The 14,101-nt window shown below is 41.1% G+C and overlaps 1 protein-coding gene across 1 annotated transcript in view; it reads right to left on the reverse strand.

Moving 5' to 3' along the window:
- Positions 1 to 14,101, reverse strand: part of phlpp1 (PH domain and leucine rich repeat protein phosphatase 1) — a 46,088-nt gene that overhangs the window by 5,392 nt on the left and 26,595 nt on the right. Inside the window, exons 2-10 of the mRNA XM_085139245.1 lie at positions 9,637 to 9,833; positions 8,398 to 8,523; positions 7,449 to 7,597; positions 4,617 to 4,763; positions 3,133 to 3,360; positions 2,145 to 2,347; positions 1,737 to 1,797; positions 1,029 to 1,124; positions 221 to 376 (exon numbers count right to left, since the gene is read on the reverse strand). Of these exons, the coding sequence (XP_084995371.1) occupies positions 221 to 376; positions 1,029 to 1,124; positions 1,737 to 1,797; positions 2,145 to 2,347; positions 3,133 to 3,360; positions 4,617 to 4,763; positions 7,449 to 7,597; positions 8,398 to 8,523; positions 9,637 to 9,833 (1,363 nt within the window). The remainder of the gene's footprint in view (positions 1 to 220; positions 377 to 1,028; positions 1,125 to 1,736; positions 1,798 to 2,144; positions 2,348 to 3,132; positions 3,361 to 4,616; positions 4,764 to 7,448; positions 7,598 to 8,397; positions 8,524 to 9,636; positions 9,834 to 14,101) is intronic.

Genomic DNA, 14,101 nt, shown 5'->3' on the forward strand with positions numbered 1-14,101 from the left:
TTACTTAATACTTCACTGTAAAAAACATGTCCTTCTACAGACTGATTGTTTTTTATTTGCCTGTCATCCTTGCCCTTGGTGGTCTTGTCCTTCACAGGAAACTCCTAATTAGAATTTCTGTGCTTTATCTTCATTTACCTGCACTGTCCCTACATTTAATCTTCTTGTCAGGTGAACATTAGTCAAAGAAAAATCACTTTCAGCTGATAATAAATGCTACCTGTCAGATTTGAGGAACAGGTTGCAGGGCAACTCAACCAGTTGATTGTGCTGTACATCCAAAACCTCCAGCAGAGGGCGCTCAACTCTTTCAGGCAGCTTCTGCAGCTGGTTATGTCCAGCACTGAGCTTCCTCAGACTGTTGCTGCATAACAACCTGCAGCAAGAAGAACATATAGATGGTTAGGTCACTGCTAGAAGATTAAAAACAGTCAGGAAGGCCCTCGTAAAAACGTGTAAAAAAAGTGTTACACAGTGATAGCTAGATGGCTATATAGATAAAGATAGATCGATAGACTGGTTGGTAAATAGATAAGGTGACACTTTTTTCCACACCGGGTCTTGAACGACTGTAACCGGGGAAGCCTGAAACAGTATTAAAAATGACAATAGTGCAGAAGGATGATGACAGTATGGATAAGAATGGGAGAAAAAAAAATATCAAAAAATAGCAGTGCCTCTAGTGGAGCCCGCGGCTGAAATTCATCATCCTGACACTTATTGGGTAAAAAATAAATCTACAGACAATGAGGGGGGCAGAGGTAGAGAGAGAAAGGAAGAAAAAGAAAAGGAGTGGAGCAAGTTTGACACAGCCGATGTAAGACATAGAAAAGACGAAGAGGTGCAACTCAACTGACCTTCTAAAAGGGTACATAAAGGAGAAGAGAATGGATGGATGCTGCGGAGGTTATAGGCTATCTGTGTGATTTATGAGGCCTTTTGGGGGATAAATGACAGGCCAGCAAAGGGCAGGGGGAATAATGCAGCATTGTACAGCATTTACAGGTTTTGCTGTGTGAGACACTCACCGCGCCGGTAGCTCAGCAATGAGGTTGTGGCTCGCATCCAGGACTTCCAGTTTCTTAGCTTCACATAGCCAGTCTGGCAAGGACTCCATATGGTTCCTGAGGGAAGAGAAGGAGAGAGGATGATGATGAATCCTAGCAGTCTGCAACGCTCCATATATTAAACTTCAGTTTTGGTTTGTTTGTTTACATTTTACTATCTTTCAGATTCAGTTTACCAAAAGATAAACAGCTAAACAAAAGATTAAAAAAAAGATAAATACAACTTTTAAAAGATGTGATCTTTCTTAAGTGTGACAGTCTCGTGGACACTGCCCTTTTAAGAAGTTAAAGACAAAGTGAAAAGAAGTAAGCTCTGTGTGACTTATGGGTAAATTCTTTAAGACTAGCATTTTGATTTAAAGGTATTTTAAAGTGCAGTGATTAGTTCGTGCATTTTATTGACTACAGCTACAGTAGGTCAGGGTTAGCATGGTTAAAAATGACCTCTCTAAGTTTATATTTCACTCCACTTGCAGAGACCGTGTATTTCCTAATTTCGTGTAGTTGCACAATCTTTAAAGCATCACACTGAACAACTGCTGCCCTTCCGCTCTTGTAGGGCAGATGTACTGTAAATAAGATGCATTTACTTTCAGAAGGAACTTCCAAATATTTCTGTTTTATTTATTCATTTTTTAAATTCATGTACATTTCTGGAATTTCTCTCACCTCGAGATATCCATGTAACTCAGATTGGAGGGCACAGGGCTGACATCTAGCAGTCGGAGCTCTGTAGGGAGAAATCCAAACACATTAACTTACAGCAAGGACAGACAAGGTCTCCTACAAAGGTCTATTATAAATGCAGGTAAATGGAAAATGGGGGAAGCATTAGGCAGGGGAGGATGGTGATGACATGTTAGAGAGGAATGATGTGAGACTGCTGCACTGATGAGGATTAAGGGTGTATGCAGACGAACATGGAAGTAATATATATAAAAACATGGTGATGTCTGTGAGGTGTTACATATCCACACATACACACACATACATTATGTGTTGAAATTCAGAAAAGAAAGATACAAATCAGTGATTTCAGTTTAGAAATGTGTGAGGTCACATTAAAGCCAAACTCACCATTGTTGGAGGCGTAGATGCCTTTGAGCAAGCAGCCCTTAGCCTTCAGGCTGGTGATGTGGTTCCTTTCGCAGTGAAGCACCTCCAGCCTGGGGAAGACCGAGGCGTCCAGCTCCGTCAGCCTGTTATCCCTCACGTCCAGCTGGGTCACGTGCCTCAGTAGGTCAGGCTCGTCCGGCACCATGATGGAGATTTTATTCAACCTGACAAGAGGAGGCATGAAGGAGGTAAAGGTTCATCCAAGTGCACAGGCTTTGGCCTTTACAGCAGGGAACATGCCTGGGGTGACTGCTGATATATTGTGCAGTTTAATCAGTTTGTTTAGTAGTCTGGTCCTGAGTGTTAACAGTTTATCTTGAATTGCGCTCAATCGATAAGAACCCAAGAATGAATAAGAGATAAAAGAGGCATAAATATGTGACTTTGGTCCAGAACTGGCTCTGCTCAGTTTAGCTGGATTAAAAAGTTTACAATTTTTTCCAGCCTTAAGAACAACTTCAAATCCACCAAAAGGAGCTTTTTAAATTTATTAAACAGAAATTCCTTTCAGAACATCAAATCATTCATAACTGCACTTCTTTGTTAAGAAAGCAGAGTTTCACAATGTTGTGTGAAATGTAAGCTCATCAGTGACACCGAGTGATCTTTGTCCAAAAATGTGTTGATGCTGGACAGAAAACAACTAATTTACAAACCCCGGCCAAGAAAAGTAAGAAAAAGTAAAGTATTAACTGTAAAATAGTGCAAGTCACACCAGCTCTGCACTTTTTCAGACAACGAGAGACGCGGTAGGCAAATGATTTCCCCGTTTTGTGCTGTCTGGCAATCTGCTTGTGTTTTGGCTTCCTCCTTTTATTTTTGTTTTCTAGTATTTACGAGTGTGTGCATGTTCTCAGTGTCACATGTAACCCTGGGACAAACTCTTAGGACATGCTGTTCTCGTCTTCATAGTGAATAAATGGGTAATAATTAGGACACCATGTCATACCTTAGGTCGATGTGTTTGACATGGAGCAGTCTGAAATTCTGCAGGGTAAGAGTCTCTAGGTGGTTGCCAGCCATGCAGAGCTTCTCCATGGAGGACAGCCGCTCCAGCACCTGGGGCACGTGGTTGAACTGATTGAAGGAAAGGCCCAAGTAACTCAGCCTCTGCAAGGAACCCAGCTCATTGGGCAGTTCATTTAAGCTGTTTCCATCCAGTAGGAATGTCTGCAAACTGAGACAAATACATGTGATTAGACAGTTGGCATAATTAATGAAAAATCACACAGATCACACAGAAAGACCACAATTGTATGTCTATATATAGTTAGTGTGCTTGTTGTGACATGTTGTATCAAGCAGGACTAAAAAAAACAATTGCCATTTCCAAAACTCAGTGAACTTGATGCCCAGTAGATGGCAGTAGCTGCATAAATGCACTACTGGCCACTTCAGGAATTTACAGGTATGCTAGATAATTTCCAGAGATTAATTTCTTATGCGCAAACATACCTGTAGGTTTTGAAGAAAGGCTGAGTTAAAGGACCTCTATTATTACCCAGACTGCAAGTTCTGCCCTAGTTACTAGACTGATTCCCGTAATCCCTAAATTCAAAGTGGAGTAAAATCGACCAAATGTGCAAGGATTTTAAAGGTCAAAGTCCTGACTTTATTTTTTAAGTATATGTTTTGTCACTGCTTTAAAGAGCCAGTAATGGGGGTTTTTTTCTACAGGGAATGACTAGTAATGGAAAGAAAAGGAGAAAAAAGTGCCATTGAGCTAACAACATTACCTATGTTCCATCCTCTTCAAATGCTGGCTCAGAATTATGAAATTTTGTACAGCCAAAAAAAGTATTTCTTAGAAACGTAAGTAGCTTGGAATTTTTTTTAAAAAACTTAAGGTGTTCACCAAAACAAGACACGGACAAAACGGCATTCATAATGACAAATCTGCTCAATAATATAGTAAAAGACTCTGGGAACACTCGAGAACTACAGCAAAAACCACAGAATCACATGTACAGCTTATGGTGTTTTCTTATATGTTGGAAGTAGGAATGTATATATCATTGTGGTTGCCATGTCACGTGACTGTTGCCAGGTAACTTTCAGATTTGACTATGTAAATGCTTAAAGAGGCAAAAATGTGGTTGGTCTACGAAAAGGTTCATTAGTCAAACTCAAATGGCATCTATGTAAGTAAGCTTTGCCCCAAGTCAGAAGCTTCAGTTCTGTACAGAACAGAGTTGGGCAATTCCCAAGGACTTAATGCACTGCCACTGCATATAGTTAACAAGCAAAGTAAACACAAAAAGCAAAAGCAAAAGTAAAAAAATCCTTCTGAACTAAAACTCAGATATATTCATGTTCTGACTCTATAAAATATTTTGATTTTACAGTCATGACTACCCTTGGTTTTCAAAGTTTTGGTAAAAAAACAAAACAAAAAAACTTCTGTGTTCTCAGTATGTTCTTCTTTTTACTTACTTGGTCATGGCACCCACAGAGCTGGGGACAGAGGCCAAGTAGTTACAGCTGAGGTTGACCTCTGTCAGAGTGGGTATGTCACAGATAGCCAGGGGGAACTGGCCAAGGTGGTTGTTGGAGAGATTGAGGCTCCGAAGACGAGAAAATCTAGACACAGTGAATAAAAGTATTAACGAAAAGACAAGGGTGATTGAAGAGTGTGGTTTCATCCTGTTAGTTTTGCAAGAGAGAAAAATCTATACATCTCAACTAAGTGTAGTTTACCCATGCTTTTTAATTAAAGTGAGCACAGAGTGAGATTCAACACACCCATAAACAAACCCTTCCTTCATAGTACAGCTAAACCTTCACGTTTGAATGTTTAGCAAACAAACACAGCAAAGACGCCTGTTGTTCGTTTAAACACCAGTGACCAGTGGCTTTCAGCGTGCTGGCCCTTTGGCAGATCAGTGACCTTCACAGGAGTTGGCTCGCTCTGTCTTTATTTATCCATTTACACACATGCCAACACACGCATGCGACCTGCTATCATCTATCACGGAGAGCTCAGCTAGGCATCTGGAGATGAGAAGCGTGCCATATTAGCACCGCACGCAGGAGCAGCTGCTAACAGTGGCACTTGATTTTCCGCGCTATACACATACAGGTTACACACACATATACACAGTATATCACAGTGATATGGGGGGGCAGCCAGCCTAGACGTCGGGTTATTGATTAGAGTGACAGAGAATTTCCAGCTGAGGGTGACTCCTGCAGGCAGGGGATGCGGAGCATGTGGGAAAATGTCATTCCACCATTAAATCAGCCCCTGCAATCTGCTGAGTAACACTCACACCCCCTCCTCACAGTCCCTACGCGTCTTTGTCATGCTGTGACATTCTGTCTTCTCATGTTACTCTGCTTTGACCTTACTTACATTCTTATTTATTTAAAGCAGCGCTAATTATTTTTAAAAAGCCAGTGAAGCAACTGTTTGCAATATGTTTTTGCTAAAAGTCGTGTCCTCAAAGAGAATTATCAGTTAGCTATTTATACGTTTAATTATATGTTTGCTACTCATCAGCAGGAGCGCACCAGTCGGAACTTTAATCCGGTCACTTGGCCTTTCATCGCTTCATTTCAATGACTTTTATGTCCTTCATAACTCGATAAGCTATCATAAATATGTAAATAAAAAAGGCCAAAGGTTCAATGAAATTCATGGAACATCAGCCATTCCCCTCAGTGAGTGGTAACCTCTGTCTCAAAAAGAGATGCATGCTGGGAAGGCAGTCCCATGCCAGAGGAGAGCGCTAGTATCCGAGACAACTGATTATGCATATCTGATTGGCAAATCACCCACCAGTTAGTATTTGGCCAGAAAGAAAATAGAAAGGGGCAGAGGGGGGAGGAGCCATGAGGCAGGTTCACGTTCCATTGCTCTTGGAAAAATAAAAGACACTATAATATAACCCCACGTCAGATGTTAGAGGAAAGCTAGTGTTTATACAGAAACCAAAACAGACTCTCACACAACAGTCCACACAAAAACATACACACACCCACATTTATAGAGGCTGCATACAGAGTATTATTGTTCTTGAGTCCAGCTTTTTGGACTTCAGTCTCTCTGGGGAAAGCGAGTACTCGAGTAACTCTGCTGCGCAGTTCTGTTAGAACCTCTCTATTTTCAGCTAACTATTCATCTCTTTCTCATTACTGACCTCATTTTCTGTCATGCTGGGTCAAATGCGGATGAGCCTACTTAGATTTGGCAGGGCTAAATTGATGTCTCTCACTTGACCAGCAGGGGAGCTGTGTTTCACTCAGATATTAAAACCAGCTATTTTCCCTTCACATCATCTTTTTTAAAATATTAGTCATTATGCCAGGGATTTAAAAAAAAAAGATGACTCAAAAAAATGACTGTGGTAGGAAAACATAAAATCCTGACCTCATTCATTCACAATATTCTATCACGAAGACACACAAGTGAGAAAGATCATAGATGCACAGCTACACACACACACACGCGGATTCCTTTAGTGCAGCCATGTTAAAATGAAGGAACACGCCATCCTATATCAAGACTCTGTATGCGCTGACCCCAAATCAGGAGCCTGCAGCCACTATTTCTGTTGCATGCAACACGCAAGCAGCTCTCACGTACACCGACACTCCACACAGCTAACACATACTCAGGCACCAGATTCACACTATTCAAATGGTAACAATTTTATGGTAATCTTCTCCACAGAGAGACGTTGAAACAAGTGTGCAAATATATTAATTTGTAAATGCATAAGTGCACATACACACGTGGAGACACATATACAGCATCTTGGCTGTGGTCTTTAATCTGCGACCATGATAAGCATGCAGCAGATGGTGCCCACAGAGAGAAAGAGCGAGGGAGGCCAGGCACATTAAAAGCTTCCCTGCAGACACTTCTACCCTTCTGGGCTCTGGGCTGATTTGGCCTAGCCTGGTACAGCCCTGTCTAGCCTCTTTGGTCCCTGTGTGCCAATGGCCCCAGTCCTAGACTGCTCAGGTCGATGGCTTGCAAATTGCAGGCAAAAGCTAAAGCTTTCCAAAACCAGCCAGCCGTGACTTGCTGTTCCCATTGAAGCCTCACTGTGTCGGTGTCTTGTCTCCTCCATATTGTACAAAAGCCTATCTCAACTCCAGCTGTTGTTAAGTTACGCTAAGCTTTTGTAAACCATATCTTTCTTTACTTTTCATCTTGCCCGAGCCGGCCCATCCAGACCACCTCCTCAACCTATTGTGAATCTTCAGGTCTGTTCTTTCATTCACAGGTGTGTTTACAGTAGTCTTATAATGGCACTGTACCTCTGCAGCTGCTGCAGCCGCTGATCTGCAGGCAGGAAGTTGTGTTTTAGGTTGAGGTGGGTCAGGTCGTGGCTATAAAAGAGATTGGGAGGAAGATGCTCCAGACTGCAGCAGGACAAATCAACTGAGTGGATTCTCTGGGACACCATCTAAAAAAGAGGTGGAGTGGAAAGCAAAGAAGAGAGGAGAGCAGAGGTAACAGGGAGAGAAAAAGAATGTGGAGTTAAAAAGGATTACCCCGACCACATAAGACTGTACTGGTTCATGATGTCTTTGTAGCCTGCTGATAGGGGCTCAAATGTCATTCAGAGGCAATCTTCTTAGGATTAGAGAGTCAGAAGAAGTCAAGGGACAGTCCAACAGCTTGGTAACCTGACATCACGAGTTATAACATTGGGTAATCTAGTTAACTGCAGGTGTAGAGAGTAGTTAGTCTGTGTCCATTTGATAAGTCGGTTTCAAAGAAACGTGGATGATATAAACCGAAACGACATCTGTCATGTTGGAGGAGAAAGTCTACTGTCTGTGAACGGCAGCCTTTCAGAGTTGACTTAGCTAGAGGCTCAGCAGTCGTCACTGCAGCACGTGCTGCTTCTATCCAGGCTTCTATTCTGAGTGGCCCTCAGGGCACTGGTGACATGCATGTCCCTGTTAATATTTAGAAAAGAGGTTTTCTGGCTATGGCCTACTTGAGTTCAAATGAGAGAGAGGAGAGAGCCATCAGTGGTGTTTATGTGTGTGAGAGCACCCAGACAGGTTATAGAGTACAGACTGCACAGCAGTGAAATATGTGCAGTTTTAACTTTACCGGGCTCATACGACAGTGGCATTGCGGTGGGTGTAGTGCAGTTGAGCGTGTTGTAACGTACAGTGCAGCTGACCCGAAAGTAGTGCCCAGGGAGCATATGCTCCTCCTTTTCTTTCTTCAACTCTTTTGCCCACACAATACCTTGGCAGCGTGTCTTTGCCAGCGCAGGTGCTCCGTGAAGCTGTCAAAGCTGACATAGTAGGTTTGACTCTGAGGCCCTGCTGAGCTGAAGGCCAAACAATGATTGTGCTTCTTCACCTCCTCCACCTGGAGACAGACACACACGAGAATGTCACTGGAGTGTAAAATACTGACATCTCTTATCCACCTCTGAATATAAATTAAAAAGCTCATCTTTAGGCATCAGAAAAGAAAAGTGAAAGGAAAACATGAAACACGGAGGCCTACATAGGTTAGTTCTCATATATATATATATATATATATATATATATATATATATATATAAAAAGGACTTCAGTTGAAACAAATAACACACTAAATGTCTGCAGGCTACTCAGATTCAGTCACCTGTAAAAAAAAGAGAAAAAGCACGTACGTTCGTCTAATGAAATAACACACACACGTGACTGACATTAGAAACAAAACGTGTGCATGTGAAATTGCTTTTCAGTCATCCACAGTCACATACTCCAGCAGGCTCGGTGAATGGCTGACTACTTATGTTGTTTGAACAGAATACTAGCAGGCGTGCACACAAACTCACTATAGACAAACACAGAGGAACAGAAAAGAGGGTTGACTCGAGGTCAATGTGTTGTGTGTGAAATGTTTAAAAACTGGGCGTGGTGACACACTGAGTGTTCTTTGTATCAGGCAGACAAGCAGATAAGGCTTTTCAGAAGAGCCCTTAGAGCTTGTTTAGCAGATACACACATGCGCACATAAAGCAATAAATGGATAAAGGTCGCTTTTGGGAAGGCAATTTAAAACGCTACAGTGACATAAAGCTGTTTTAAGGCTATACTGATCCATTACAGTAAATATTAAAGCATGTCTCGACTCCAAATTAGAAAAGAAGAAAAAAAAAAAACACACATCAGTGCTTTAGCCCTGGCTTGCACAATTCCTGTGTGACCTTGAGAGCTAAAATGAACAAAGCAGGAAGCAGTATTTGATGTCAAACTAAAGGTGACATTTCATCAAGGACAAACTTGCCTGCACAGGGAGGCATTTGAAGAGGGTAATAACATTGACTTTATCAGGTCATTCTCTAATGATATCATGTTATAGGTTTATGATCCGAGGCATAAACTATATAACATCACCATAAAAAGACCAGGGTAAAAGAGGGAGAGAGAGAGAAAAGAAAATGATTATGTGACAACAGTAACGCCCTGTCATGGTGTGACTTTTACATACTTTTCCTCCAATGAGGGGCAGGATGTGCATCTTCCCTGTCTGGCTCTCCTTCACAGAGGAGACGATGAGGCAAGTGCCGCACAGGATGACCTGGCGTCTGGTCCAGCGGTTGACTGGTAGTTGAAGCTTCCCTTTCCGAACGTTGTAGGTTCCAGACAGCTGGACCCTCTCTGAGCTCTCGATGCTCTGGGGCTTCCCTGAAACAGAGAAAGAAATGTTTTGTCCAGTTAGCACTGCAGACTTGACATGAAAACAGATTAGACAGAATCAGTTACTGCTGCAGTTAGAAAGAAAGAAGAAACTTTTCGAAAATCAGAGAAAGTTAGGGTAGTGAAGACAGCTATACAACACCACTCAAAAGCATATACTTTCATGGGTCACTTTGTTTGGTACACCACGCATTTAAGCATGCAGACATGGTCAAGATGACCTGTCCAAGCTCACACTAAGAAATCTGATTTAATTGACTATGAACATAGCGAGGTTGCCGGTGCCAGATGGGCTAGTCTGAGTATTTCAGGAACTTCTGATCTACTGGGATTTTCCCACACAGCCATCTGTAGGGTTTACAGAAAATGGTCCAAAGGAGAGAAAATATCCAGGAAGCAGCAGTTCTTTGGGCCTTGTTCATGCCAGAGGTCAGAAGAGCTTGGCCTGAACTCTTTAAGCTGAAAGGAACGAGAAGTAGCTTAAAGAGAAGTAATACAGAATAGTATCAATGAATGCACAATGTGTCAAACCTTGAAGCAGCAGAAGACTCTACTGGGTGCTACTAAGAACATTAAACGGAGGCTACAATTTGCATAGGCTGACCTGAAATTCGATAACAGAAGACTGGAAAACATCGCCTGGTCTGATAAGCCTTGATTTTTGTTGCAACATTCGGATCGTAGGGTCAGAGTTGTCTAGTACGAGCAATGCATAGTGAAAGTTTCCCATGAATATAAAGCACAAGTCAAATCCAGCAAACAGGCTTTAACCGTTCTACTGATTATTTGAGACTATATTTTGTTATAACACTGCTCTGTGCTAAAAGCTCACAATGACACTGGGCTCTGCACTCTGGACAAGTCACCATTTGTTGCAGGGCTAATACGGTGAGACATTCGCAAGTTTACACCTACGGTCATCTGACTCGAACCACTGCGCCACCAAGCTGTCAAGATGTCACTCAAAAACCAAGCAACCAAACGAAAAACAAACAAACAAAAAACAGCAAACAATGAACATTCAGGCAGCTCAAAATTGACAATATTTATCCGGCTTGCCAAAGAGAGCTAACATCACGATGCAGGCTTAGCATGAAGTCTAAACATATTAGGCACAACTGTCGCCATTGGATGCTTTGCTTTAGAATGAGACGTGAATAGTCCAGATTTGCATTCAAAACAGTGCAGCCCACATAATTAGAGTCTCAAATTCAACCCCAGGTAAACCTCTTTTAAAATTATGCTTTTACAATATCTGGGTCTCATTTATTCAGTTTCACCCGTCTGTCTGCCTTTCCCCCTTGCATGGATCTCTCACTTCACTGCTAGCCTGCCAAACCTGACAGTCAGGCTGCTTATCAGGCGTTCTGTCAGCCAGGCTGTGTTATCGTTCTGTCTAAACATCCACCTGCTTTCTGTCTACCTCCACCTCCGCAAAAATCTCCCTGGGCTGGCGTGTGCTGTCCTCCTCCCCTCTATCATCTCCCCTTTCTATCTGTCCAACTTGCCTGCCTTTGGATTTTCCCCTTGCTATCTGCAGCTTCAATGTTTTGCTTTCGCAGCATGTTTAACCTCATTGCTTTCTAATTTGGCTAAGAGATTTGTGGCATGGCGCAAGAAGTTTTCCTTTCCAAGTGACAGATGGTCATAGAAAAATGTCTTTTGTCCTGTGGCTCACTGTAAACTATCCACATCTTTCTTGTGGCGTCTCCTTCACACATTATTCACTTCCTTCTAAACACTAAGCAAAGCAGGGGCTGGGGAGGGGCAGTGGAGAGTTTATTGAAGAAAGAGTCAGTAAGGTAAGCAAGTGAGAACTTGCACACACTCTCATGGCTTTAAATAATTCAGGTCTTTCACATGCAGATTGCATCTTGTGTGGCACTGCATGAGCTGGCGTGGTTAAGACGACGGTCACGAGAATACATACACATTTTAATCTGATGATTATCAGATTATCTTGCGAGAAACGCAGAGTTTCAAACCGACCCAGGATATTTATTTATTTATTGAAATTAGCAAAGCACCTGAGCCCTAACATCTCCTCAGTGGTCCAAGCTAATCTTGTGCTCACAGCAGAATCAATAGTCTCGTTTGCAAAAGGATATTTGCTCTGACAGAATGCTGAGTATGTAACACAAAACACTGTTGTTAAATGTCAATTACGAGTCGTGCATAACTATAGTGGAGAGCTGCATCGGTATTCTTAAAACTACAGGGCTGCTGACAGAGGGCAAGGCTCTAAAGAAGTTTAAGATAAGAAATGAAGGAGCAGCTCGATTTTAAAGAGAAGAAAAACGTCTGTGAGCAAAATATGAAGTGAAACATGGTAAACACACGCCACGTTTGCAGCTTAACACACACTTCAGAAATGACAGAAATATGTATTAAGCAGAAAAAAAATCTATTTATGTGCATATTATGAGTCATATCGGGTCTGTGGTTCTAGGCAAAAAAGATGACTCTTACTGTTTTAAATGAAGGACTACTTATGTGAAGATATGCCTTTAACGACAGCTTAAACAAGGTTTACACTGTGCACAAAGCTCATTATGATCAAAAGGATTTGTTTGTTTATTGTCCAGTGTATATGACAATATGTTTAACATTTCTTTCAGAATTTCTCTCAGTGCTCTGGCAGCCAGTTTTGACTTCACAGTAGGCATTAAAAGCTGACAGCCTATTGGTGCGAATAAATATGCTTTAATGAGCTTAAAAGATATGAAAAGATATATGTAACATTCTTTTTTTGTTTTCTTACTTTAGGTTAATGCATAAATCCAATTAGATAATTACCAATATTTTCCAAATATGTGAATAAGAGATTAGCTATCTCTGTACGTTTTAAATTATTCAAATCCTCACAGGCATTTTTTTAAAATCAAATATGTAATATCATGAATCTGGCATCTGTACTACGTCTCACTCAGCCTGAGATGGTGAATTTGAGGTTCAAGGAGCTAAAGATTCGCTCTTTTGTGTTAAGTCTAGTGCTTAAATTTATTAGACCAACTGTCATAAAAACAAGAAACACACAAATGTACTTTCTATTTAAAAAAATAATAATAATGTGCTTTACTTTTTTTAAAAAAAAGTAAGATCCATTACAGAAACAAAAAATCTCAGTGAGCAATACTGTTAATTTAGGGCACCTTACATTGGTGGTGGTCAATAGATTTATTAAGCACTGTAAGTGTTGTTAAAATAATATATATCTGTTAAAAACAAAAACTCAACAAACTGTCTTTGTGACATTTCATGCTTGAGAATAAGGCATAAGTGAACATCACTGGATGTTCTGTTTTTGTCATTCATGCTGCCTCCAAAACGAAAAAAAAAACCACGAACTGTTCCCTCTGTGCAACCCCCCCCCACAGTTGATCTCCACACTCATTTAATTGTACTTCTGAAACAAGTGGAGTGTGAAAGGAGCAAATGAAACTGAAGGTTTTATCTCTCTTTAAAGAGACATTATTACACCATCCACTTTGCAGGAAACACCATTAATGATTTGTATTATTGTGACTACGTGTATAAAGTATTTTAGGTACAGACAAGAAAATACCAGACGCTAGGAAAGCGTCCCTTTCCCTTTTTATTCTTTTCACAGATTTGGAACATCATTCCTGTTGCATATAATTGCATATAATGATATTTCATTCACAGCTTCAAATAAGTCAACAAGTCCTCTTGGCAAGACAAGACACGACAAGCCAAACACTTGTTTATACCTTGATCGCATTTCGAAATCCTAATGCCTCATTCACATATCTGCAACTTTGCAAAGTTGGTTTCCAATTTAACTTCAGTCCAGTCGAGTGGCGCACACAAATACATTCACAAGGCAACAGACAAATATAACAGGTGTCTACTTTCAATTTCAGCTTGTAATAAATGGTTCGGATAAGCGAGGTAAACTGTAGATACGCGTTTCCTTTAAGAAGAAACGTGGGGAAGGGGAAGATTAGATAAGGAACTGAACTGATAACGTAAAGATATATTTAACAACTTAAAAGACTGAAAATTTAAGTTAAACTAAGACTATTACATAGTTACTATTGGGTTGGTATCTGTGTTTACTTAACTCGACTACTGTACCTGCTTGAAACATATAAAAATGATCCAAATGCCATCCATGAACAGACAGAAAACCCAACTGAGGTACTGAAACAGGCTGGATACAACTTTCCCTTCCAACCTGCTGGCTGGCAGAGGTTACTAGCAGGAACATGTTTTCATGACAGAGCTTAGGAGGA

Source organism: Neolamprologus multifasciatus, chromosome 18 (genome assembly GCF_963576455.1).
Source record: "Neolamprologus multifasciatus chromosome 18, fNeoMul1.2, whole genome shotgun sequence".
In the NCBI taxonomy this organism is placed as follows: Eukaryota; Metazoa; Chordata; class Actinopteri; order Cichliformes; family Cichlidae; genus Neolamprologus; species Neolamprologus multifasciatus.